Here is a 25173-nt window from a genome sequence, read left to right on the forward strand (position 1 = left end):
GAATAAGACATAATAATATATGCACTGAAGAAATCTAAATTACCAAATATTTTTTTCTTTCTTCCAATGTATAATATACCTGTAATGAAATATTGAATCTTCATTTAATTTCTATTGAATATATTTCTATATAGGAGCTTTTCCTTCTTGTTTGAAATATAGTTTATACAAGAAAGTTATAAAGTGTCAATTGAGTCTCCCAGTACATGTTGAAAATATAAACAGAACATTACAGATTTTTATCATATATGGCCTAGCAAGAAAACTTGACCTAAAACAAACAAACAAAAACCTGCGTAAACAAATGGTAGGAAGCGAGTGTAATCTATTGCTTATTTGTACACATAGCAATGTCATTTGAGACAATTTTACCCTACTGGGCAAATGCCAAAAATATTCCAAAGCCAAGGAATAAATTATGTTTCTGAATAACTCCTTCTCTAAGACCTAGAAGCTTTTTTCTTTCGATTTTTAATTTAGAAATTTCCAAATATATATGTGTGTTTTACATAAAGAATAATATTATGACCCCACGTACGCACCCCTAGTCTCAATAATGACCAGTCTTATGTCATTTTTAACCTGACTCTGCCACCCATTATGTTTATATTTTTTAATGTTTAAAAATTTTTAATTGAGTAATAACAAGAAACTGATTTTTATTTTTTTATTTTTTAATTCTGAGTCTTAGGTGCCGTGTTTTCTGCTTGTCATAGTATTGATCTCTGGCGGAAAAATGACCACAAGGGCTTTTCTTTGATTGAAAAGCAGTTATGTTCATTCTTTCAGGAAGAGCCATCAGTCACCTGCTAATGTTTCTATGCTCAGCAAAATAGGTAGGATTGTTGTCTGGAGCCATGTTTTGGTGGCCGTCTACTGCAGTGGCTGAGCATTCAGACTCAGGCTAGGCTTCCTGCATTCAACCTTGGTTCCACCAAGATTTGACTGCAACACTTGGGCAAGTTACTTATCTTGATGACAATAGTACTTATCTCATGAGGTTGCTATGAAGATTAAATGAATTAATACATATGAAGAATTAAGAAGAGTTTCTGGAACATGGTAAGTCACATACATTTCCCACTATTACTCACTTTCTTGAATTACAAACCTCCTTTAAGTTGGAAAGAGTTGTGCATCCTGAAGACATTTGTGGATCTTTGGGGATAACAATGCAAAATTTTAAAACATTTTAAAAAATTATAGATAAGATGCCACATCTTAATTATGAAGAAAAATTCATTGTCTCCTCTGCTCCTAAAAATTGTCTTACATGACTCCTTTCCAGTATTAAATCGAAAGTGATTTTATTCAATGTTTTAACTTTTAAAAATTTCAGAGAAAAAATTCTAATCACGCACAGATAATGTTTAGAATATAAAAATTGAAGCATTTTTTAGAATAATTTGTTCATTTAACTTTTGTAGGATTCCTCTAAAATCCAAGGACATAAGATGAGAACCCAAATAAACAGAAAACATCAAAATATGGTAAGAACAAATATCCCTGTGCATTAAATTTTATTTTTAGCAGATTCCCAGTATGAGAATATGTTTTAAAGGTGTTTAAAAAAATACAGGGTGCCTACCCCCCGAAGATTTTAAGAAGTTTTAAAAAAAGAAGGAAGGAAAAGGAAAGAGAAGAGAAGGTGATTAAAATATTTTTGGAAGAAGAGGGTCCAGGCAGAGCAGGCTGGCACTCCGTGTACGTGAGCTCTAGACACCTTAACATACTGGCCCAGGAGGCAGCCAATCAGGAAGCTGAGAACCATATTTCCATAATGATGATTGGCTGGTGGACTGGAGGCTCAGCTGAGCTGAGAAGATGGGGAAGAAATGCTCTGCTGAGAAAATAGCAAAACAACTTTCTGGCTTTCTGTTGTTTATTGCATATTCTCTAAATGATTGTAGTGATTCATCCTTTAGGAAAGCTTGTTTTCAAAACAAAAGAGGCACAGTTGTTCACAACAAAAGTGATATTCAGCAGCCAAAGAAGCTGAGTAAAATGGTACTCTTATTTTTCTTTAAAATAAACTTTAGTCTCCCGATTGTTTCTAACCAAATATGTTAAGACTTCCTAGGCTATTCATAAGGGTTTGATTTAAATTATAAATTAGACAAGGGTTACTATTTCTGATAAGCATCTTTGCTTTATTAATCTTCTGTCAGTTTTGTGAAACATGCACAAATAGAAAGCAGTTCGTTCGTAAAGTGTGGAAAAATCCTTAAGCTCCAGCCCCAGAAGTATTTGAAATACTTTCCTAATTAAGGTGATTCTACTACTCTCCAAAAAAGTAGTTATAATAGGAAATCTTTTTCTTGCAGTTACGTTTGTGTGAGAGCTAGTGATATATTTACCAATGTATTCAGTATTACTCTTACAAATTTTTACACATATATGAAAATCCACTGTCACTAAATCATAGAGTTTTTTTTTTAAATATATTTTTTGGTGAGGAAGATTGGCCCTGAGCTAACATCTCTTGCTGATCTTCCTCTTTTTTCTTTTCTCCCCAAATCTCAGTACATAGTTGTATATCCTAGATGTAGGTCATTCTAGTTCTTCTATGTGGGATGTTGGCACAGCATGGCTTGATGAATGGTGTGTAGATCTGCGCCCGGGATCTGAATCCATGAACCCGGGGCTGCCGAAGCAAAGCCCACAAACTTAACCACTCGGCCACGGGGCTGCCCTGAGATTTTTAAAAGTGATAAAGGAGGGAGCGGAGAAGGAGAAGCAAGGGAGAAAGTTGGAGTAGAACAGCTTGGCTGTACCCTGCTGCCTTTTGGTCCTCTCCCGTTTGGTAGTATTGTACTTTGTTGTAGTTGTTGTTTTAGATTCAAATGGAGCAGTGACAACATTTCACCTACAAGTTTTTAAATTTAGTTTTACAGTCATTCTTTCCACAGACTATCTTTCTGGAAATCAGAATAATTCTATAATGCAGATTAAGCAGAAGTATTTTGCAGTCTCTCCCAGTGACCATTCCTTGGCTGGGTAACAGACCAGCCATTCAGAAGCAATTTTCTTCAGGCTGAAATTATGTGCTGACCGTAGCAGATCACTTCCCATAATAACCCTTCCCCCACCCAACGCTAAACACAATCTGTCTCCCACTCACTGTAATAACGTGCAAATGACTGTAATTTTGCAGACAAGAAACAGCCCAAAGTGAAACGTGTCTAAACAGAGGTCGATTTGAAAAATCAGGGCTATTACCTAAATCTGTAAAATACATATTGTAATAAAACCAGCAACAGCAATCTCCAATAAGTAGTTTTAAAAAAGTGTAGCTTGTGTTTTGATCTTCTTTATGCGCCCAGTCTCCACTGGCATAAAAGAAAAGTCCTTTTCCAGAAATGGTTTCATTACATGCAATGTAAATTGCCTTTCTTTGCTAACCGATCTGCAGACCTGGCTCGGGCACCGGTTCAGATATAGTAGCGCACACTACACCACAAGAGCCTGGGCCAAGTGGAGGTAAGATTTCAGACACTTAACATTGACCTACATTGCCGTTCTCTCCATGTGAGCAGTATACAAATGTTTTCCTTTAGAAGAATGTGCTGTTTTGCAATATTTTGCTAGGTTCTTTAGAACTGCAGGGCATAAAAGGGACAAGATTTGCTGCTTTTTCTTTTTGATTATTTTATGGTTGAGAATTGGGAGAAGGAATGGGGAACGACACACATATAGGGAGAAGCACCTCCTTCTTTAACTTTACATTTCTTTACTATTAAAATTCACTCTCGTCTTTAATCAGGGCATGGAGAATTTGCTTTGGATCATTTCAATTTAAGCAAAGCTTTATAAAGTTTTTAAAGTTATGAAGATTTGTCAAGACAGTCACTCTCTTTCCCCTGGATGTAGGGTCTCTCTGTTACACTATGGGGAGTTTAAATTGAAGGTGAGCTAATGGGGCAGAGAAATGACCTGAAAAGTTAACACAGCTATTTATACAATGTGTGTAAATATCCCATTTCACAAGTGTCTATCAGAATGTCCCTGAGTCCTTCATGGCAGGGTGAACACCACAGATGTTTTTCTTCCCTAAAAACCCCCTCAAAGAAGGACCAGGCTCCTCTCTCTCCACTGGACACCTGCTTCTTGGCACTTTATTTTGGTCCAGTTAAATTCAGGACATTGCAAAAACATCAAATGTTTGGCCAAGAACACTGCTCATCTCTTTTTGGTGACAGTTGTCGAGAGATGGATATTGTTAAAACTACTCCATAGAAACTCGAATTGGATTTATTATGCACAGGAGAAAAGGCAGAGAGAGAGATTTCTCTAGAAGGCCTTTAATAGGAAGTTAGGATGTTAGGGTAAAAAGAGCGAAGACCTTCTAGTATTTGTGTGGGTGTTTAATAAATCACCAACTCTGCATTCCCTAGAAACCACGGCAGGTCACCTGCCCACTGCCTTGAGGCAGGTCTATTCACAAGCAACCCCAGACAGATAAGAATCTTTCTTCACACTCTTCTTGGGCAGCCAGAAAGTTTCTCACTGTGCCTAAATTAAGTTCCTTTTCCCATAAATTAAGCCCAGTTCCAGGTAGGTTTTATTTTTTATAACTTTGCTTTCTATTTTTTTCCCTTGGTTTTGAGTAAATCTCAAGTGTCAGTGTTGGCACAGATCTAGAACAGTGAGGCCCAGGTAGAAACTTCCTTCCAAATAAACAAAAACCCAAGAAATTATTTCTGATCACAAATCAGAGGAAATGGGCACCAAAGACAGACCACTGAGTTGCTACTTGAAGCCCCTGGCCTCCTCGGCATTGAGCAATTCTGCTTTCGAAAAGCAGGAAAAGACTTGTGCCAGGTCCTTCTGATCACCTTGTAATCTATGCGGTATGTGAAGGGGCAGAGCTGGTGGTGGTGGTTACTGGAGATGGGATAACACTCTTTGCTCCCATTACACTATCCTCATGCTCCTCTCACCTCTCCATTCCTCCTAGACTCATTTCCAGACATCTCTTCTTTTCTACCACATCTCTGAGTAGACACGCACTAAAATGTAGAATTACAAAGTGCACATATTATACAATATTGTAATGCTATTATCAAGTATATGCATGTGGATATTAGTACAGAGACTGGTGTGTTCCCTATCTTTTTTTTTTTTTTTTTGGTGAGGAAAATTTGCCCTAACATTCATTGCCAGTCTTCCTCTTTTTTTGCTTGAGGAAGACTAGCCTTGAGCTAACATCCATGCCAATCTTCCTCTACTTTGTATGTGGGATGCCTCCACATCATGGCTGATGAGTGGAGTAGGTTCGCATCCCAGATCTGAACTGGTGAACCAGGGCCACCTGAAGCGGAGCTTGGCCACCTGCCGGTCCCTGTTTCCTGTTATCTTAATAAGAGATAAAGATAAAATTTCTTCTTTAAAATATAGTAGAACTTCTCAGTTTTGTGAGGGGAGTAGCTCTGATTTTCTAAGCTGGTAGTTAATTATCATAGTTTCAGTCATCAATTAGCTGATAGCCCTCTGATGTCTCCTGACTGGTCCCTTTGTCCAACAAAACAAAACAAACACATGCAAAGCTAGCTTAACAGCTCTGGTTTGTTCAAGTCTCCTGGAAGAACTTGGGGGCAGGCCGTGGGGCTGGGGTGCGCATCGAGTGTGGAGATGTTGGAGTGGAAGGAAAAGGCTTTAACTGATCAAAATGATTTGGGTTAAACATGTGACTGAGTTGGCATAAGCTTTGGCTTTGACCAGAGCGGTTTATCAAAAAGGTTTAAGATTTAGGGTTAGGTGTTGAAGTTAGGCTTAGATCAGATTAAGTTTAAAAGGCTAAATTTTGGTTTTAGTTACACTAAATCTATGCTGCAGACCCTGTGATTTGTTTTCACCAAGGGAGTGTGTTGGACTGCTTCTACTCTTTTCCAGCTTCGCCAAGTCTTATTTTCTACGTCTTTTGAAGCCCAGTCATCTTAAGAGCTAACCATTGATTTTTCCAAACTGATATAACATATGGGGTAGCCATGGGCTTCCAAAGGCTGAAACGTACATAATACTCCAGGGACCCAGGAAGTGCCCAAGAGTGATCCTGGTCCTTTGAGGAACCACTCTTCTAAAAGAAGAAAAGTTAAAAATCACCATATGATGCTGTGTTGTTATCAATGGACATACACAAATTGTAAAATCTGTACATTCAAAAATATAAAACAAACATCAAAGCTAAAATAGAGGATAAGTGGTATCAGATCTAATTTGCCCCATTTAACTTGTTAATGTACAGCTTTTATTTGAATCCAAATCTATTTAGGGAGATCTAAGGACTACACAGATTGCATTCCTCTAGTTTAGCCCAGGAAAGGGTGGAAACTGCTGTTTATTACTATTTGCAGCATCAAATCTAGTTCATCTTGGGTAGTGAAACAATTAATTGGCAATTTTTTTAATGAACTAAATATACTGAAAGCTCAAACAGGAGTCAATAGCCATTACTTAAAACATGTGACATAAATATTTTTATTGATCCACAAAGTCATCATTGAATATTTACGTCATAAGCTATCTTCTGCTAACACTAATTCACTTAATATGTCCATCTGACTCAGTTAAGACACATTCTTAAATACCAGTTGTCATGTGGAAATTATAATCCCAGTAATGCTGGATCTTTAAAACTTGTAATCATGATACTTTCAGTTAAATTCAGAGTATCCTTTAAAATATCCGTATGAGAGCTCCTAAAAGTAATGGAAAATAACAATGAAAAATCAAAAGTGCTCTAAAGGTGTGATATATATAAAGGCATTAACTTATGTTGGCTGTTACGGTACAATACTGAACTTGTTATTTCATATTACCCTCTCTTATCCTGTGACCTCAGAGTCCCATTAACTTGGTTGTTGGCATCTGTCCTGCAGTAAATTCTAAAATATTTCTGTATTCTTGGTGGATTGCGGTGTAGCGGTCAGAGGAATTTGACACCCGTCTCTCCCCAAGACGGGGTGAAAGATTTGGCGGAAGGCGAGCTCTGCAATCCGTCGGTTTAAAAACGCGGAGGGGGACTGTTTAACGGGTTAATCTTCCTAGTACATTTATCTCCCACAAATCGATTTTTTAAAAAATGAGGCTGGCCCGAGGTATTAATATGGTTGGCTGGGACCTTATTTTATTTTTTATTTTTTTGCAGTCGCCCAGGGCCAGGTGGAAAAGATTTGTTACTAATTCCAGGGAAGAACTGTTCGCGTCGTGGGGGTGAAACGGTTGCCAGCGTTCACACTTCAGTGCTTGTAGACCAGGAGACTGGAAACGAAAGGGTTACTTGTTTCCCCACCACCGCCTTTACCCCCAGATCGATTTTTCTTATTTAATCAGAAAGTAAAAAGAGAGACACGGGGGGGGGAAAAATTGGAAGAAGGGCAAAGTGGTGGGGGAGGGTTGAAAGCCAGAAGCTGCAATACAGAAAATCAGTCTCGGGAGTTCGCGCTGCCGAGTCCTTGCAACAAGGAAGAGAAGCCAGCAAAACGCTCGCAGTGGTTTCCTCACAGTCACCCTCCCTTTTCTCCTCGCTACGCGCTAGTGGCTCATTTGGCTTCCCTCTGCCACCGAGCGATCACATACATTATTTCCCCCAAGATAACACAATCAAACTTGTATTTATCGACATCCTCTCCTCGCAGTCTGTTTGAGATTTGTTTTAATAAGTGTTTTATGTGCATGATGTAGTAATTGAAATGGGCGCACCATTTTTTTTTCTTCTTACTGCAGGAGGTTCCTCAACCCCAATCTGGTTGGAAAATAAAACGCTTTGTCTCCACAACCACCCCCCACCGCACCCCCACCCGCTCTCAGTGTGTGTTTTATACGTGTGTATATCTCAACCCCCTACAGTAGCCAAGAGAAAGCAGCTAGCCAATGAGAAAGCCCAGTTTCATAAAAGCTGCTCTCTGATTGGCCCGATGCGAAAGGGCAATGGGAACAAAGAAAAGTCCCTTTCAGGTATAGAGGCTGAGAGCTCCTTTTGCTCCACTCCCCCTGTGTGTGTGTTGTGTTTCAGTCCTGATTTCAGTGTTGCAGAACAAGCTTGTTGTGTGTGTGCACCAGGGGGATTTTTCTTTCTTTTTTCTTTTTTAATTTTAATTTTTGCTTTTATAAAAAATACACAGGACGGTCTGTGACATTTGATGGTCCATCTTCTTTAATAATAAATTTGTTGAAGAGATTATAATTTCCAAAATAAAGCGGCTGCAACCAAACACATTCAATGCAGTTAGAAGGAAAAGGTCAACTCGATCCAATACAGACCGTAAGTACGGTTGCGTGGTGTGTCTCTATATAGCACTTAGCGGGGACTTCATGCAGGGGAATGTGCGAGTTTTATGCATTGAAATGAGGAACTAGTTACAGGGTTTGGCTTTTGCATTGAGAACAACAACCCAGGAAGGGTGAATTTTATTCAGTGGAGGGTGAAGCATTTGTAACTTCTTCACACAAATTAAGCTTGACTGGGCACTCGGGGTAACTTAGAGTAAATTACTTTTTGGGCTCTAACCCAAGGAGAATAAAAGTGACACAGTTACATATCCTGATCTGCAGTGTCCATTCTCTAGCTCACCTCACCCCCTTCCTCTCCTATCCTAGCTGGGCAAGACCCTCTTCCAAACAGAGCCAGGAAAATGGGGGCAAGGGCAGAACAAGCCGATTTCTGTCTCCTGTCACATACTAGTGCCCAATAATTTAATACTAAACAAGGGAATAGTCACCCATTACATGTAATGGTTATAATTACCATTTTCCACCTCCTTAAAAAAGCAAGCAGCAAAAACACCATTAGGAAAAAAAAAAAGCCCCACCCAACCCAAACAAACCCACAAATAGTAACAATGGTGTGCTTATTACAGGACCTGGCTTGGGAGGTAGCAAAATGTTTTTCTTTGTTTAAGACATGAGGGGGTCCCTAAAACCCAAGTAGCTCGGAGGTGCCCTCCCCCCTTGCCTAGGCCTCTTGGGAAAGCCGACAAATTGGAGATAAGTTGAGGAAAGGTTTATAAGGTGTTTCTTTAAAACATCTGCTTTGCTCTTGTGCTCATTACATTTCACTCCTTCCGAAGTTCCGAGATCCTAGATCTGCGAGAAATGTTTCACATTCATAACTTGTAGCTGCGCCCACTGCAGGGGGGGAGGCGGCGGCGGGGGGAGAGTGTGTGCAGGGGGAGGGGAGAGACCTTCAGCTTTTTTTTAAAGACCAGATCAGTATTTTCTTGATACGCTTGTCACCATTTTTGTTCTCACGACAACCAATTGAGCCCTTGATCCTCACGTGATGTGAAAGGCTTGCACTGTAACAAAATCGCTCCTTTTAGATGGTTGGTTGTTGCTAACTCGCCCATCCCCCTCTCCCAGCCCCGACATTTCCAGCAAAGCGACTCTCCACTTCCAATCCATCAACAATTCATTACTGCTTTTAGCTTCCAAACCCCAGCTAATTAAAAATACTAAGCCAAGCTCCGGGGCCATCTGACTAAACACAGGAGGGGGTGGGCGAGAGAGGAGGAGGAGAGAAAAATAAATAAAAGGGAGACGCACCGTTTGCTGCGACTATAAATGAGAAAAACTGTCCTGAAAAAGGTCGCCTTAAAAAAAATCTTTTTTTGACTCTAATTATCGAATTACCACATGACTGATCGGCTTGGGCGACAGCGGATTTTTTCCCCCTTGGGGACTATACTAGGAACTCGGTTCCTTTTTCTTAAAACAACATAAAACAGGAAAACATCACATCCTTTGGGTTTCGAAGACTGAACCAATTTTAAATGCCGTTATTTTCCCCACCCCACTGCCCTCCGCCCCCCGCCCCGAGCGAATGCTGTTATAACTGGTTTATCAGCTCACTGAATCCTCCGCTCCCCTCCCCCTCCACACCTTTCTTTTTCTCCTTTCGCTCCGCTTCTCATCCCACCCTTTCTTCTTCCTCCTCCTCCCCCTCTTCTTCCCCCTCCTTTCCTCTTAAGTTAGTTCAAGAAATCAAATCTGTCAGGACGGGCGGAAAAATGCCACTTCCCGACTAACAGGCGGAATCCAGCCCAGATTTTCAGTCCTTTCTTCTTATTCTTTCTTCCCTTTCACTAATTTATCCCGATGTTAGCACATTCTGTCTTGTTACTAGCGGACGCCTGTAGGTTTGCTACATGGGAGCATTACTTACTGATCACGGTGACTCTGAAGTCTGGAACTGAAGGCGGAATGAGAAGTTGGGAAAACTTTTTTCTCTAAGCTCTCTCTTTTTTAAAAAACTATTATTCTCGATGCTTGTTAAGAGGAAAAAAAACCTTTGGTGCTTCTGTTGTGAATGTGAAACATTATCTTCCAGCTGTACAGTGACACATTTTTTTAAGGAGAAAAGGACTCCTGATCCGTTTGCCAAAAGGGGGGTGGGGAGGTGGAATAATGTTATCGAGTGATTATTCTGGCTGAGATGTGTTATTTGGTTTCTTCCTTCTTGATCATTTGGTGTTTAAGTAAAATGAGGCACAGGCTTATTTGCCGAGTGGAGTGGCAAAGGCATTTTGATTTGCTGGCCTAATTAAAAAATGATAAAGGATTAAAGGTAAGCAATGTGTGTGTGTGTGTGTGTGTGTGTGTATGTATATTTATTTATTTTTTTCTTGACAATCAACTGTTAAAAAGGGGCTGATCCCTTTAAAAACCGTTTTAACTGATCTTTGTCAAACACACACTCATTTGCGGTCATTGAGGCCACCTTGGCGCAGATCACTTAAAGTGTATGTCTTAATCAGTTTGCCCGTACAGTCAGTAGCACCATATTTAACAGATTGAGCAAGTCTGTGACCTAGGAATATGGTAGAATTGTTTGGGTGTAATATTTTTCTCAAAAAGCAGATACTGAGCCTTTTATTTAACACTGTCTTTTCTATAGAGAAATGCTCTTAAAGACGTGTGTATATTTCAAAAATAAAATTGTTTAAACTGTTGGGGAAGAGAGGATAGGAGGGGGTATGTGTGTGTGTGTGGGGGGGTGTTGGTTGTTTTTTTCTGTTCCTTACTGGGAACAAAAACCAGATTGCCCAGACAATTTGTAAAAAAGAAGTAATAAAATTAGAAATATGGAAAATTTAGCAGCATCATTCTGAAACTAGCCTCAGAAAACTTCCAGGGTCTGGTCTTTGAAATTGCAAGATCTAGGACACCGTGAGGGTTTAAAGCCGTGTTCCTCCCTCGTCTGAGTGTTCAGGCTGTGTTTCTGGGGTTGAGAGATCACATGTATGTGTTAGAAAAAAAAATCCTAAACTCTCTTTTTTTTAAAACCTTTCTGGACTTGACTCAGATCCTTAAGATATTTTAATGCCTTTAAAAAAGTGATTATCCTTGTCTTGTTGATTGATAAAGGGATTTTCTTTTTTAGCTACTGTAAGATGCTTACTGTCATGGGTATGTTTTTCGGGTTTGGTTATATTCCTTTAAAACCGATATTGGACTGTGGAGACAATACATGAGCCACCTTACTCTCCATCCTTCCCTGTACCCCTTACTGACTCCCCAGTATTAATCGTTTTTATTCTGGTAACACCCAGACAGGAAATATTCGACTTTTCCCCCTTCACAGGAAAAGGTGGACCTGGACTGAAGGGTGTAAGATCCCTGGACACATTCCTGGGGCAGGAAAAAGAAGAGGAAGATTAGAAGATTTTTTTTTTTTTTTAAGAGAAAGCCCAGCGGAGCTAAACGAATGTCCCCTCATCTCCAAAGGAAAGTTCATCGGATTTTTATTCTAGAGAGCTCATCTTCAGGATGTCAGTGAACATTTCCACGGCAGGAAAAGGTGTGGATCCAAATACAGTTGATACTTATGACAGTGGCGATGATTGGGAAATCGGGGTTGGAAATTTAATAATTGATTTGGACGCTGATTTGGAGAAGGACAGACAGAAATTTGAGATGAATAATTCCACCACCACCACTAGCAGCAGCAACTCTAAGGATTGTGGAGGTCTGGCCTCCAGTGGGGCCGGTGCTACCGCAGCCTTAGCTGATGGCCTAAAATTTGCTTCTGTTCAGCCCTCTGCTCCCCAGGGGAATTCACACAAAGAGACCAGCAAATCAAAAGTGAAAAGGAGTAAAACTTCTAAGGATGCTAATAAATCTCTGCCTTCTGCTGCCTTGTATGGGATTCCCGAGATCAGCAGCACTGGCAAGAGGCAGGAAGTCCAAGGGCGCCCTGGAGAGGCAACTGGCATGAATTCAGCGCTGGGTCAAAGTGTGAGCAGCGGCGGCGGCGGCAACCCAAACAGCAACAGTACCAGCACCGGCACCTCCGCTGCCACCGCGGGGGCGGCCTCCTGTGGGAAAAGCAAAGAGGAGAAGCCAGGTAAAAGCCAGAGCAGCCGAGGCGCCAAGCGGGATAAGGATGCGGGGAAATCCAGGAAGGACAAGCACGACCTGCTTCAGGGCCACCAGAATGGCAGTGGCAGCCAGGCCCCTTCCGGGGGGCACCTCTATGGCTTTGGGGCCAAGAGCAATGGAGGTGGCGCGAGCCCCTTCCACTGCGGGGGCACTGGGAGTGGCAGCGTCGCGGCTGCAGGGGAAGTTAGCAAAAGTGCCCCGGATTCAGGGCTCATGGGAAACTCTATGTTGGTAAAGAAGGAAGAGGAGGAGGAGGAGAGCCACAGGCGAATCAAGAAACTGAAAACTGAGAAGGTAGGATAAAGTCGCCTTCCTAGATCTTCCACTTTCCTCTTTGTGTGCATTTGTGTGGGTGTGTGGGGGGTGTGCCTCTGTGTGCCTTACTCTTCTTGTTCGTGCTTTCTGGTTCTTTGTGAGATTTCTATTATCTGCATCCTTTCCTCGAACATTTGGTATGGGGGAGCTTGCTTGGGTGCCAGTGTTCAGCTCTCGCTTCTGCTGCTGCTGCTTGTGGTGCTAGTGTTTGGGTCCCCAGGTGGGAAGGCCTGAGTCTTCTCAGTACCTTTTGCTCTGCAGAAGGGCTCCTGGCCAGTCAGCCAGTTGCCGTGTGCTTTTAATAGAAAACCTGTGCATTCCACCCACTTGACTCTTGTCCTGGTTTCTCCCCTAAGGAGAACTGTCTTCTGTTTTAATTTACACGTCCTAATATTTCTGGTAATGTGTCCTTACGTGCAGGGTTCACGTTCCCTCCCTGGAGAGGTATGCTGAGGATTCTAATTTACACTCCACCCTCAACCCATTTATTTGTTTGTTACATTCTCCAGAGTAGTTCTATCAAAGGGTATCATCCTGTTATTGGTTCTGAATTAAACCCCAGCCTTGGTGTCCTGGGGTCATTGATGTCATAACTGTGTGGAATGGAATGGTTTTGGTGGCTGCTAAGACTCTAGCCTTGTTCCCTTGCCCAGTTCTTAGCTGGAGATTTAAGAGTGTTATCACTTGGATTTCTAGCTTGACTAGGGAGCTGAAAGGTTGGTAAGAGTGAAAAAGACAGTGGATTGGTGTTCCTGAAATGTGAAAGCAGAGCCAAAGGATGCTAGTTATGCATTGCATTTGAGCAATGGGGATTGTTGATTCAGGCAATTTGGACCCTTCCTTCCCTCTTTGTCATTGTCTTAAAGTCTGGTTAGACACTGCCTTTGAGAAACTGCCCCCAGTGTTGTGCTGCTTAGTTCCGGAGGCCTGTGACTTACTGGTGTGGCAATTGTGCACTCACGTCCCGGGACTGAAGGGGCTCTGTCCCCTGGGCAGATTGGGAGCTGAGGGAGTGCGTGATGTTTCTATAAAATTAATCTTTAGATTAATTCTACAGATGGTGCCTTGCAGAAGCAAAATTCATAGCATGTGGATTGTGGCTTCGTTGTTTGCAAATATGCTTTTTAAATAATTTGATTTTTGCTATTCCTTACTTGATCAGAATTGTAAAATGCCTTGGGATAATTATTTCTGTGTACAATTATTCACTGCTCTCTATTTAAACCTTTATATTTTTGTTTTTGAGTGTTCAAGATTGAAATTGGAATTCAGGAATAAAGTTTTGATTTTATGCTTTTAGAAGTTGATGAAGGTACATTAAGGTGTAGATAATGCCAAAATCGCAAAAAAAGCTCTGAACCCTTTTATTCTTGTCTCCTTGGTCAGATAGCATTTTACACCGGTGAGTTGAAATGAATTTTTAAAAATCCACGTTTCAATTCTTGTGTTGAAATGGGAAGTTTCACATCACTTCTGCTAAAAGGCGTTCTGAAATCTTATAACTTAGTACAGTAGGGCATTTGCTTTTGTTGCCAATAGTCCTCAAATTGCAGTTCTAATCTGCTCTAACTATCTAGATGAATTGCCCTAATCCAGTGCTCACAATGGCTGTGGTTAAGGAGTCAGAGCCATTTGATTGGATTCACTGCTGCCTGGAATGTGGGAGGTACTGCCCTTTTGCATTCCCTTTAGCCTTTTAATCTTCCAGCCAAATGTTCACATTCAACAATTTTGTTTAGCTGGCAATCGGAACATTTCAGTATCTCAAAGGCTGCTGTCATGGCAACTGAGATTAGAGCGTGGTGTCGGTTCTCCAGTTTTTGTGTTCTTTTCAGTTTCCAGTCACAGAGGAAACTGGATGAAGAATGGAAGAATTAAATTATTCATATATGTGCAACTCATCTTCAGTCAGAGCAGCATAAATGTGATAATGTGAATTACATAAATGAAGAGCAAACAAGTCATGATGGGGCTCGGGTGGGGGAGGGGAGAAAGCACAGGGCATTCGGATTCACTCCACCGCCGCCGGCCAGAGCTCCTGGTGTTGGCACAGGGACCCTTCAGGGATGGCTCCGAGGGGGTTGGATCCTGCCCTGTTGGCCATTCTCCGTCAGCCTGGGGTGTTGGCTCAGGATCTCCAGCCCTGCTCCTTCAGGCTTTTCTCCCCGCCCCCACCCCTCCCCAGAACGACTTGTCTTAAGAATGCTTTCATCCTTGGCACAGAGATGGCACTCTCTTGCACAGATGCCACCCAGGGAAGTAACTAATCCACCAACTCATGGCTTTGTAAAACTAGACTTCAATTTAAAAAATACTTCCTAATGATGCAAGGATACCTACTGAGGGCAAGGTTTCATAGGACAAGCTTTACCTCCCAAAATGTCTCAACACTGAGGCATCTTTGAGAAAGGGTTTTTGACATTTTGTATAAATGTTTTAATTTCAGCCTTGCTGGATTATCTGGGTTTGTGAAGAGTAAGTGCCTCAAAAGTGAAGATGATTAATTTTCAGCAGTCAGATGTGGCTTATGAGGGGCCCAAAGTGAAAACCAGTGGGGGTGGGGTGGGGTGGGTGTATGTGTGTGTGCTTTTTTTTCCCCTGGTTGGAAGGTTCACAGGAGATTCATAAGACTCGCTGTCACCGGTTAATTTTCACAGCATGCTTAAGTGTCTATTTTTGGTCTGTTTATTCTGTTTCTTCACTACACAAAGTCATGTAAAACATGATAAATTGGACCTTATGAAACCTAATTAAATCAATGAATGTTCTGCTCCTTTATGTGGAAACCACAAGTATGTTGTAAAAGTTGCCACTCCCTTAATACGTGAACAAAATCAAAACATGCCATAATTCTAAGATGTTTGAGCTATATTTCTATAGCCCATTTTGTGGTTAAGCCACCAGTGACATGTCTGAATAAGTAGATTTGACAGGTTGGCTTTTGGTTGTTAAAACCTGCTTCTCCACCTTCCCCCTCCTTTCTTTTGAAGCATAATAGCCTGTATTGAGGCTCTTCTGCATGTATCCTCCTAGGCCATCTGTAAGTTTTGACTTATCAGACATAGGCATTCGGCTGGGCTGAATAGTTAAACAGAGGACATGCGTCTATTTAATGGCTGGAAAATTCAAAAAATATATAGAAAGAACTCTTAAAAACAACGGATGCTTAAATAGACATGGAAAGCACAAGAGATCTTATAGTTGTGTCTTAAGGTTCTGACCATTCAGTACATATTCAGAAAAGAGAATTATTTCTCTAATATCATACTGCTTTCATTAAGCTGGTCCTTAACAGCCTAAAGGTGGTGTCTGCAAATGGACCCGTCTATAAAGGATATCATTCATTTTATTTTATTCTCTTGTAGAAGCCTTTTTACACTTCACTAGGGAATTCTGGCACATTTTCTAAGTGAGTGTGAGCAGTTTAAGAACATATTTTGATTAATGAGTTTTGTGGACGGTATGCCTCTTTTCCCCCCGCAAATATAGTGCCCCCTACAAATTCTGCTTAGGGAGTGCAGTTTATCTACTATGAAATAAAAGGGCAGAAAGGTCACTTGCTATAATTAAAGAACAAAGTCCATTGTTGTAGGACAGCAAACTGTTTTGAAAGCTACATAAGGGATTTAGCTGTTAAAAACCGTTGGTAACTAAGGGTGGCTCCCAGTCAGCATTGATCCTTCTTTTTCTACAGGCTTCCCCCGGAGGGTCACAGGGCTTTTTGAAGTGGGTGCAGAGGGGCTGCCCATTCTCCAAGGAAGTTTTCTCTGAGAATCCCTGGAGCTTGGAGTGTTTGTCTGACCAGGCACAGCACTGAGGTCTAAGCGTAGTATGTGAAATACGCTAGGTTTGCTGGAGAAACTTAAAAACACACACACAACTGATCAAGATTGTGCTAAAGGAGATAAAGAATGTTTAGCAACTTTTAATAACTTTGCAAATAGTCTGTAAAAAGGAGGGGGGAGGGAGGGATTGTCCAAATGTCATGAGGTTAAGAATGCTCTTCAAGTGAAATTGCTAGGCTGCAAGATGGTTTTAATTAGAGTGTTATAAAGACTTATTTTTCCTAAGCAGCATTTTATAGTTAGTAAATGAAATGTATGCCGAAAGTGCTAAGCAGAAATCTCCCTAACCACAGAGGTGTTCAATAACCAGATTCAAACAACATGGAAAGTACCATCTGTTCTTCGTTTTCAGCATGAAAAACAAGGATTGAATGGCTGAGATTTGCTCCAATTTTGACTGTGTCTGTGTGTTTTTTTTTAAATCTAAAAAAGTTCACCTGGTACTTCATAGAAACTTGAAATTGCAGTAATATGAGCAACACTGTGAAAACACATGTTCCTACATTTATTTTAACCAGTTCCACTTTCATTTAAAAGATTTCCAGAAGCCCAGCCATTGAACACTTTATAATGGTTATTCAGTTCCTGCAGGCAATCACAACGAGGGGTCAGTTCTTCAAAGATCTAACTATTTAGTCAGTACCTGAATTATTCTGTCAATTTTCCCCCTGGAGGCAGGGGGGCAAAGGCTCTCCCAGGCTAACTCTGGTCAGCGTTTATCGGTTAATCTAATTGTGTGTGATAGCGCCCTGGACTGGTGTTTACTATGCACAGACCTTGCTCTGGTTCAGAGCTGTAGTCTAGGATCGTTGATAATGAGCAAAATGTTCTTTTAACGATGATAACTTTTGAGTCCTTGACTTTTAGACGCTAAGCTTCTTGGTTCTGGTTTTAGTAAGAGCCCTGGGTAAAACATTATCCGGCCTTTGTTTGAGGTCTTTTATAGAAGCTAATGACTGGGCTTGTGCCTCCCTGAGATAAATGACATTATCTCTGAGTGGGCTGACAGGAAACAGACATGTTAATGGTGAAGCTGCAGGGAGGAGCTGCTCCGGTTCTGACAAAAGAGTCGAGAAGGGACCCCTGGTTGTGGTCATTAACACATAATGCATTCTTGCTCTTCCTAAGAGGCCCTTGATAATTGGAAAGCTATTTTAGCCACAAGCACTTAAATCATAAATCTACTACTCCTAGTTCCTTTGCATTCTTAAAAGTAGCAAAGTAATGTGTTTTCTGTTAACATGTGTGTGATCTGGTTTTTCAAAATGGTGGCACTTCTAGTCTGTGTGGTGACGTCGGGGAGACCTGGACCTCGAACTGTTTTTATCAGATGGGATCGCTCTTCGTCCTTCATCAGGGCTCAGTGATCCCTCTACTTTAATAAAGTGACAAAGTGGGTCCAAAAGCTAAAAAGAAATCATTTTTACATTTGAAGATGTCTCGTGGGAGAGGGATGAAATCTATTTTTTATAAGTTGGGGAAAAGATTTTGCTCAGTGATTTGAATGTGATGAAACCTGCCTTTTGAAGAGTATGTTTAAAAAGTCATAGGTATAATGGAGTTTCAATGCAGTTTAAACACTCTGCTTCTTGAACGGAGATAATTGCCGTGTTGAACACACTCGAGAGGTGTAGAAAAGGTGGAGGGATCATGTTATTCTATTCTTTAATATTAAGCACTGGAAGTTTCTCATAGTAATTACTGTAGCACACCATACTTTGGATTGCCAGCACTCTGAACTTGCCAGTGATCTGAACATCAAGGGTCTTGCTTGAATACTAAGCAGTTTATTCCTAAGTTACTTATATAGCTTTGTTGTAGAACATGGAAGCCAGAACTAAGGAAATATTGGGCTATCTTTAGCAACGTTGTAGTGGAAATAACCCTTCTTTGCTAGGATTGTTGTCAATAAGTAATAATACCCTCTTGATCTGTACATTTAAGGTTATAGGGAAAGAGTACAGGAGAAATCTCTGCCTCAGAAATGACCTAGGTGACATTATAGACTACTATAGAGATCATACTGGTGCCCTGTATCCAGTATTTATTTCCTAGGTGTGTGTATATAAATGTTATTATGGCATATTGTAGATGTTGGGTTGGGAGTATTTAGTTAGTATGGGCTTTATTCTCCAAAAAAAGGTGTCACCGTAGATTTTATGTGCCACTCTGCTGCAAAGTAAAGGGGCCCCTCCGCATCCCATTCTCTGTCCCAGCTGAAGTTTCTTTAGTGACTATTCTCTCTCTGCTGCAAGTTCTTTTTAATTTAAGCTAAAGGTTTTGGCAATTGGAACAAGGCCTTTGCAACTGAAGGAAAGGTTGTTAAACTATTCATAGTAGCTTGACCAGCAGTTGGGCTGTTTGTAATGTTATTTTGAAAGCTCAAAGAATATTCCAGAGGGTGAGGTTGGCACATTGCTCCTAAAGCTGAGTTCTGCATATCTGCTAAATTTTGGTTAGAAGTACCTTTGGGAGTGTATTATAAGAGATTATGGGTTTTGCCTGAAGAATTGAAGTGATTCCAAAGCAAATACTTCTTATATTCTGATAGGTCAGTGGGCCTTGGACCACGTGGATCTCATCTGGTGTTCAGAAAGCTTCCCCCCTCAGTGAAGCTAAAGGAAAATTTAAAAATATGTATTTTAGTTGTAATAGAGAACTTAAAGGGAAGGGCGTTTCTGTTAGGACAAATGGGTTTGAAGTGATGCGTAAATACTACTGCTGACTTTTCAAAGCTCCTCTCTCTTCTTTCTCATCTCCACCTCCCACCCCAGTTTCATTATTATTCACTGCCACTATTCCAGCTCAACCACTGAGCTTCTTGCCTCCTGGGAATCCTCATTGTCAGCCAGCACCTTAAGAAAAATGTGCCTACGGGGACATTTAGGCATATTCCAATAATGCCATATTGCATGCACCTTTTACAGTTTAAAAATATATTGATTATATTTTGTGCTGTACATAATGATTTTAGAAAGCAGATATTTAGGTTGTGGGATTGGCTTATTATGTTAACCAGAGAGCAGATGGCATGGTGCCACAGACGTATAATTTTACTTAAAGGGACTTTTAAGGTTTTGATATGTTTTCTTTTCCTCTTATTTCCCTGATGGCTTCTTTTTATTGAAGGGTAACTTAAGGAGACCTGGTAGCAATTTTACTGCCTTCCCCTGACAGTTTGAAATAATAGCTCTGTCTTTGCTTGCACTGATCTTCTAGCAGTCAACTTGATTCTGGTTTTTGTCAAGTGGCAAGTGAATTAAAAAAAAAAACAACTGTTTGTTGTATGTTTTAAGAAATAGACTCTTTTATATGCTTCAATTAGCAACAGACGACAAAGTTCCAATTGGTCACACTTTCATAAACTCCTAGAAGTCACTGTTCGTCCTTTTGATTAAAGAAAACTCCTCATTTGGTTTCTTAGGAAAGCACATCTGGCCCTCGGGCTGCTTTAGGTCCACCTTTTTGTCTGTCGCATTAGTCACTGAAGGTTCAAAGGTTGCGTCTAAGTTGTTCCTTGTTAGGTTAGCAAGCTTTGTCCATATTGGAGGGCTGTACTTTTTCTGCCTGCTACACCCACCACGTGTGTGTTTGAATTCACTTGGCGTCAAAGTACCATTTGTTTCTATGCCTAGGTTTTACAGTTTTACGCATTCTTCACTTAGAACATCCTTAGGATGAGTTGGAAAGCATCTCCTAACTTTTTTTTTTTGGCAAAGTGTACATAGCCAGACCAGATTACTTTTGGATTTCCTGTCACCTCCTTAGTTGACTTTATGGATGGCTCATGTTAAAAGCAACAATAATGTTTGAATTGGAAGGGCTGAAGCCTCGCGTTTTCATTCTTCACGGAGAACTGTTTATTTGTGTGTGGTTCACCACAGTACATGGATAATGCTATCAAATCTGTGCTTTATTATAGGCTTATGACTAGCACAGCAGCACTTGAGTTATGGATTTCTGCGTTTTAGTTCTTTGCCAATTCTTTCCCGATGGAAATGAAATTAGAACTGAATCTTTGCAGCCAAGGGGAAAATAGGCACAACACATAGAAATTGTCCCATGAGTCAGGTCAGAAGTAAGCAGTTGTGATTTAAGAATAATTTTTTTCAAAGAAAGTGAAATATATAGAAAAGTACTTCAGTTGAACTTCTCCATGAAGATCTGTGGAAGATGAGGCGAACACTTCGACCAATGCAGGCTGCTCCCGCAACGAGGCTTTATCCCTTTATATTGTTTCACACCTTGAGTCACTGATTGAAAAGCGATTCACATTCCCAAACCTTTAAACCGCTTTGAAGGTGGAATTTGAGTTAAGTAATATTGTTTGCTTCTGCTCCCCAAAGGGAACGACATGATTTTAAAACAGAGCAATTGAGCTTTTCCGCATCAGACTCCATTTGGCCAATTGTCTGCATTCACATTCCTTGCCCAAATCCTTCACCAGCCTTTCCCATGATGCCGCAGCAGATGCCAGACACTGAAGTAGAAAGCGAGCAGCTGTTTCCATTACTCCATTGCTGTATTATCCTCCGCGATCTGCTTTCTTTTTCTCTGCCTTCCCCCCACTTTTAAAATAAAGAAAGCTCCTCTCCCTCTGACTTTTGCCTGCGCCAGTTTATCAGTCTGCGGGGTCCACGGGTTTCCTCGGCAGGCCCAGTTTATTGTCTCGCAGCGGGAGCAGATGGAGGGCCCGGCCCCCGGGGGCGTGGCCGCTCGCGCCGCGGGCCGGGCTGCGCGCTCCCGGCGGGGCTGCGGGGACGCGCACGCGTCCCCGGCCCAACCCGTTTATAGCCCTGAGCGCTGTAAATCTGTCAGCTCTTCACGACGCCCTCACCTCTTTCTTCATTTGCTGCCGCTTCTAGTTTGACAACGTTCCCCCGGGGCGGAATTCTAATCTGCTTCCAATTAGTTGCAAAATGTGACTGAAATTTCCACATTATGACTGCTGTTTTACTTGCACGCACACATCTAGAAACAAATTAATGCTCTTGAATATTTATTTTTTGAGCCTTTGGATTTACTTTAAGAGGAAGAGTTTCCAACTGTTTGGAATGACTTCCAGGATTTGCATTTTTTCCTCAAAGCCTCATGTACTGGGTATATTACAAAAAAAGAAAGCGCAAGTACAGTGGGGGTCCCCCCCCCCCCCGTCTCTTAGTAAGTCTTTCCCATCTTTTCAAGATTTCTCAAAATGTATTACATATGTTTAAGCTACGCAAATACATTTTGTAGTATTTCTCAAATAAATAAAACAAGGATGTTTGCCCAAATTTAATGGAGGGGTCTGGTGCGGTGTTTTAACAGAACACAAATACACACATTTACTTCTAAATATAGTTTAAGTATAGTTGGCCAAAATACAAAGGCTTGTTACACACTTCTAAATTCTTTAATTTGATATTCAAAAGCCATAAACCCAGATAAACTAACTGGGTGATTAAGTGGCTTAACAAATGCAGGGACAGCATTAAAGATGCACTGTGCGCATTAATTTTATTCTACACGTTTGTGACTAGACTCCGGGCACACTGTTCTGAGCACACTGTCTGGAAGCTGTTGGAACTTTGGGGCTGCAGTAGGCATGGTCGACTGCGACTTTAGTGCCCCTTACCCTGCTACATAATCCACTGTTAGGAGAATGTGCTAGACTCTAGTTTTGGGATGGTTCTGCTTGGAGGGAGATCATTATTCCAACTCTGTTTCCTCCTTTTCACTGTTTTTGTTTTGTTTTAAAGATATTGATCTGCCTGATTAGAGTTGTTTAAATCTTGGTTGCTGAGAAGGTCAAGTTTAGATTTATTTATTAGTTGCCTTAAAAACCACTTTCTCACGTACTGGCGAATTTTAGTACCAAGGCAGTAGTTCTGTGGCTTTGTTTTTTCGGAAAGGTGGTGCTCTTAAGTTCAAGAATGTAAACAGGCAAATTTACTGGTGCATTTTATAGTAGCGCTCAGTCCTCAGCATCTTGGCAGATTGATATCAGCAGTAATAATGAGCTTTAAAGAGGTGTGAAGAATTTTATTGATGGTAAAGTGGTTATGTTGATCACATTACTTTGTATTAGTTTCTAAATAACACCTTCACATGTAAACAGATCAATTGTGTTTTTTTTCCAACATCGTCACATATAATCATAAAAGCCCTACATTGATTGATTTATAATGCCCTTTTTTTAATGTGCTGTTTTCAATCTCTGTAACCAGGAGGCGGAGCATTTATTTCACTTCATTTAAAGCAAAACTTATTTTATTTTAAATTATTTATTATATACAGAATATAAATTATCTATTCTACTTAGAAACTTTTGGCTATGTCAGAATTCCACAAAAGAAGCAGGAGCGTTGTTTGCGTTGCTCCCTTTCTTCTTACTCTACGACTGGTAGTAGAAAAAATGGCCAGATTGAAATCCTTAAAAATTTAAAATGCGGGCCTTTCAGACTGCAGAGACCTCCTGGGTTAAAAAAAAAAAGAAAAAAAAGAAAATAGTGGCCCCATAGTGAAATGCTCAATAGGCACGATTGTGCTAGCCCCTCAAGTCCCGGTGTTCACTAATTACCCTTTAATGAGGTCAGTCTGCCCGGCTTTTTCCCTACCTTGGGAGGGAAAAGCACACAAGACAGTTGGAGTTCAAGTGGATCTTGCTGAATTTGCAACTTAGCATAACTGCTTTGAAGGCCCCCAGGGCGCTTAATTGGGGCTGGGCATTTTTGTTTTGGGGGAGACTACACACAGCTCCCCATTGTGTGTGTAGAAGCCACTGTGCATCTTGGAAGCATTACATGCTTTTGTTGATGGCGCATAGTTTTATAAACTCCAAATGAGCTTATTGCCTTTTAACCATTGGGAGCACTAAATAATGGAAGAACCTAGAAGTCTCTGGGTTGGGTAGCCGCCAAGCAGTTTGGAAAAAAAGGAAAAAAAGAATGAATGGTCTAATTGTAGAGCAAACCATTTGTTTACAGATTAAGATTTATTTGGTCACCAAATCCTATGGACCAGGAGGTAAAAGAATGAGGCCATAAGGTATAGGAATTGAATGCCCAGTGTTATGTTTTGTGATCACGCTCACCTGTTTTTACCCCTGTTTTTTGCAGAAGAAGAATGAATTGTTTAATGGTGAGAACTTCCTGGCCAAGTGTACTTTGTAAGCTGTAAAGAGAGAGGGGAGGAAGGCAGAGGCAGGTTGTCATTTCTTTGCTGCCTAGTTAGCTTCTTCCAACTGAGAGAGGGACAGTGTGGCTGTTGCTGAATTTCCCTGTTTGTTCAAATGAGGGGGAATGGTGGTGGTGGTGGTGGTGGCAGTGGAGGTAGGGAGTAAAAATTAGGAAGAAGGTGTGTGGGAAAGGGGGTGGTTGGTGGAAAGGCTTTGTTAAACTGGCCCTAGACAGTGCAATGTCTTGAATAATTGCGACCGTTTACAGAAATGCCCCACTATTTCATTAGTTAGTGGCCGTGGTACTGAATAGAGAAGAACTCTGCAGCAGCCACAGTGAAGTGGTATAGCAGTTTGAGGAGGAAGAGCTGTTGCCTGGCAGCCAGAATTTCAGGATGTCTTTTTTTCTTTAGGACTAGATTATATCTTACAGTAGAAGACCAGAAATCATGGCGTTTGTTGCCATTGTAGTTGTAGTTTGTCCTTCTAATCTTTTTATGAATAATAGGCTTAAGGAAATCACTAGTAAAGTGTAGTTTTCTAGAAGTATCATTTTGAATACTCCCCAATTCACTGTTTTTATTTTTACATTAGTCTTCTTGGGAATCAAACCCTTTATCAAGTCAAAGTGCTCTTCTGTGTCTAAACTGCCACCGTAATGGTAACTCAGGGTGCTTCCAAGTATTGTTTCTACATGATGTCTTTGTATTCTGTTTGGCCATGAAAAAGCCCATTCCTTCTGTAACATTAAAATCATTAGTTACTTGATGCATATTTGATAAATTGAACTTTTAAATATGTTAAGCTGGCTTAACATGATCTTGTTTTATTTTCTCCTTACTAAGTTCTGGTATTATTCTTTTGGTATCATGATCCTTTTAAAACGGTTTGATTTTTTGAGTCTAAATCATGGCTGATAGCTTCATTTTACAGATCTGTTTCTATTGGGGGGTGGTGAGCAACAGGAGGATTATGGGAATGGGGGAACAAAGGGTGTAAAGAGATAGCTCTGAATGTTTTCAGCCTTGTCAAACTAGTGACTTTTTAATGTTCATTCTGGATGCTTTTCTGTTATTATTTTCTATATTAGGGAAGAAAGAGACTAGATTTTACTTCTGTGAGCAATCCAACATAATTTTTAAAATTTCAGACTTTTAAATCTCATAAAATTTAGCACTGTCATAGTCACTAAGGAAATTAAATTTGTGTAAATAGCTTTTTAAAAATCATGCAAAAAAAAACACCCCAAATCATGTTTTACCAAAGAGGTAGGTCCCTGCAAATGCTCACCGAAGTTTGATTTCTTTGTGTGTTGTTCGACTGTTAATATGTGCTCAAGCTAGGTTTACTTAGCAAACCAAAACAAAAGTGCAAAGATAAAAACCATAGCTCATGTTAATATTTATGACAGCCTAGAGGCTTTGCAAGCTTGAAATCTCCTTGCGGTTTTAATCCCTCCTGGAAAGAAAGTTGGTTTTT

The 25173-nt window shown here is 40.7% G+C and overlaps 1 protein-coding gene and 1 long non-coding RNA gene across 5 annotated transcripts in view; one reads left to right on the forward strand and one right to left on the reverse strand.

The window, feature by feature from the left end:
- LOC111767824 (uncharacterized) overlaps window positions 1-10302 on the reverse strand; it is a 33992-nt gene extending 23690 nt beyond the window's left edge. For both annotated transcript variants that reach the window (XR_002799688.2, XR_011425111.1), the window contains exon 1: window positions 10163-10302. This is a non-coding gene — a long non-coding RNA (uncharacterized lncRNA). The remainder of the gene's footprint in view (window positions 1-10162) is intronic.
- The window catches only part of ZNF608 (zinc finger protein 608), a 101014-nt gene continuing 83772 nt past the window's right edge, over window positions 7932-25173 (forward strand). For 2 of the 3 annotated variants that reach the window (XM_005599467.4, XM_070233142.1), the window contains exons 1-2: window positions 10125-10564; window positions 11582-12672. In XM_005599467.4, coding sequence (XP_005599524.3) covers window positions 11767-12672 — 906 coding nt within the window. In that variant the 5' untranslated portion in view covers window positions 10125-10564; window positions 11582-11766. Of the gene's footprint in view, window positions 8264-10124; window positions 10565-11581; window positions 12673-25173 lie in introns of those variants that run through there. The other variant, XM_023617786.2, reaches the window with a different exon arrangement.

Source organism: Equus caballus, chromosome 14 (assembly GCF_041296265.1).
Source record: "Equus caballus isolate H_3958 breed thoroughbred chromosome 14, TB-T2T, whole genome shotgun sequence".
Taxonomy (NCBI): domain Eukaryota; kingdom Metazoa; phylum Chordata; class Mammalia; order Perissodactyla; family Equidae; genus Equus; species Equus caballus.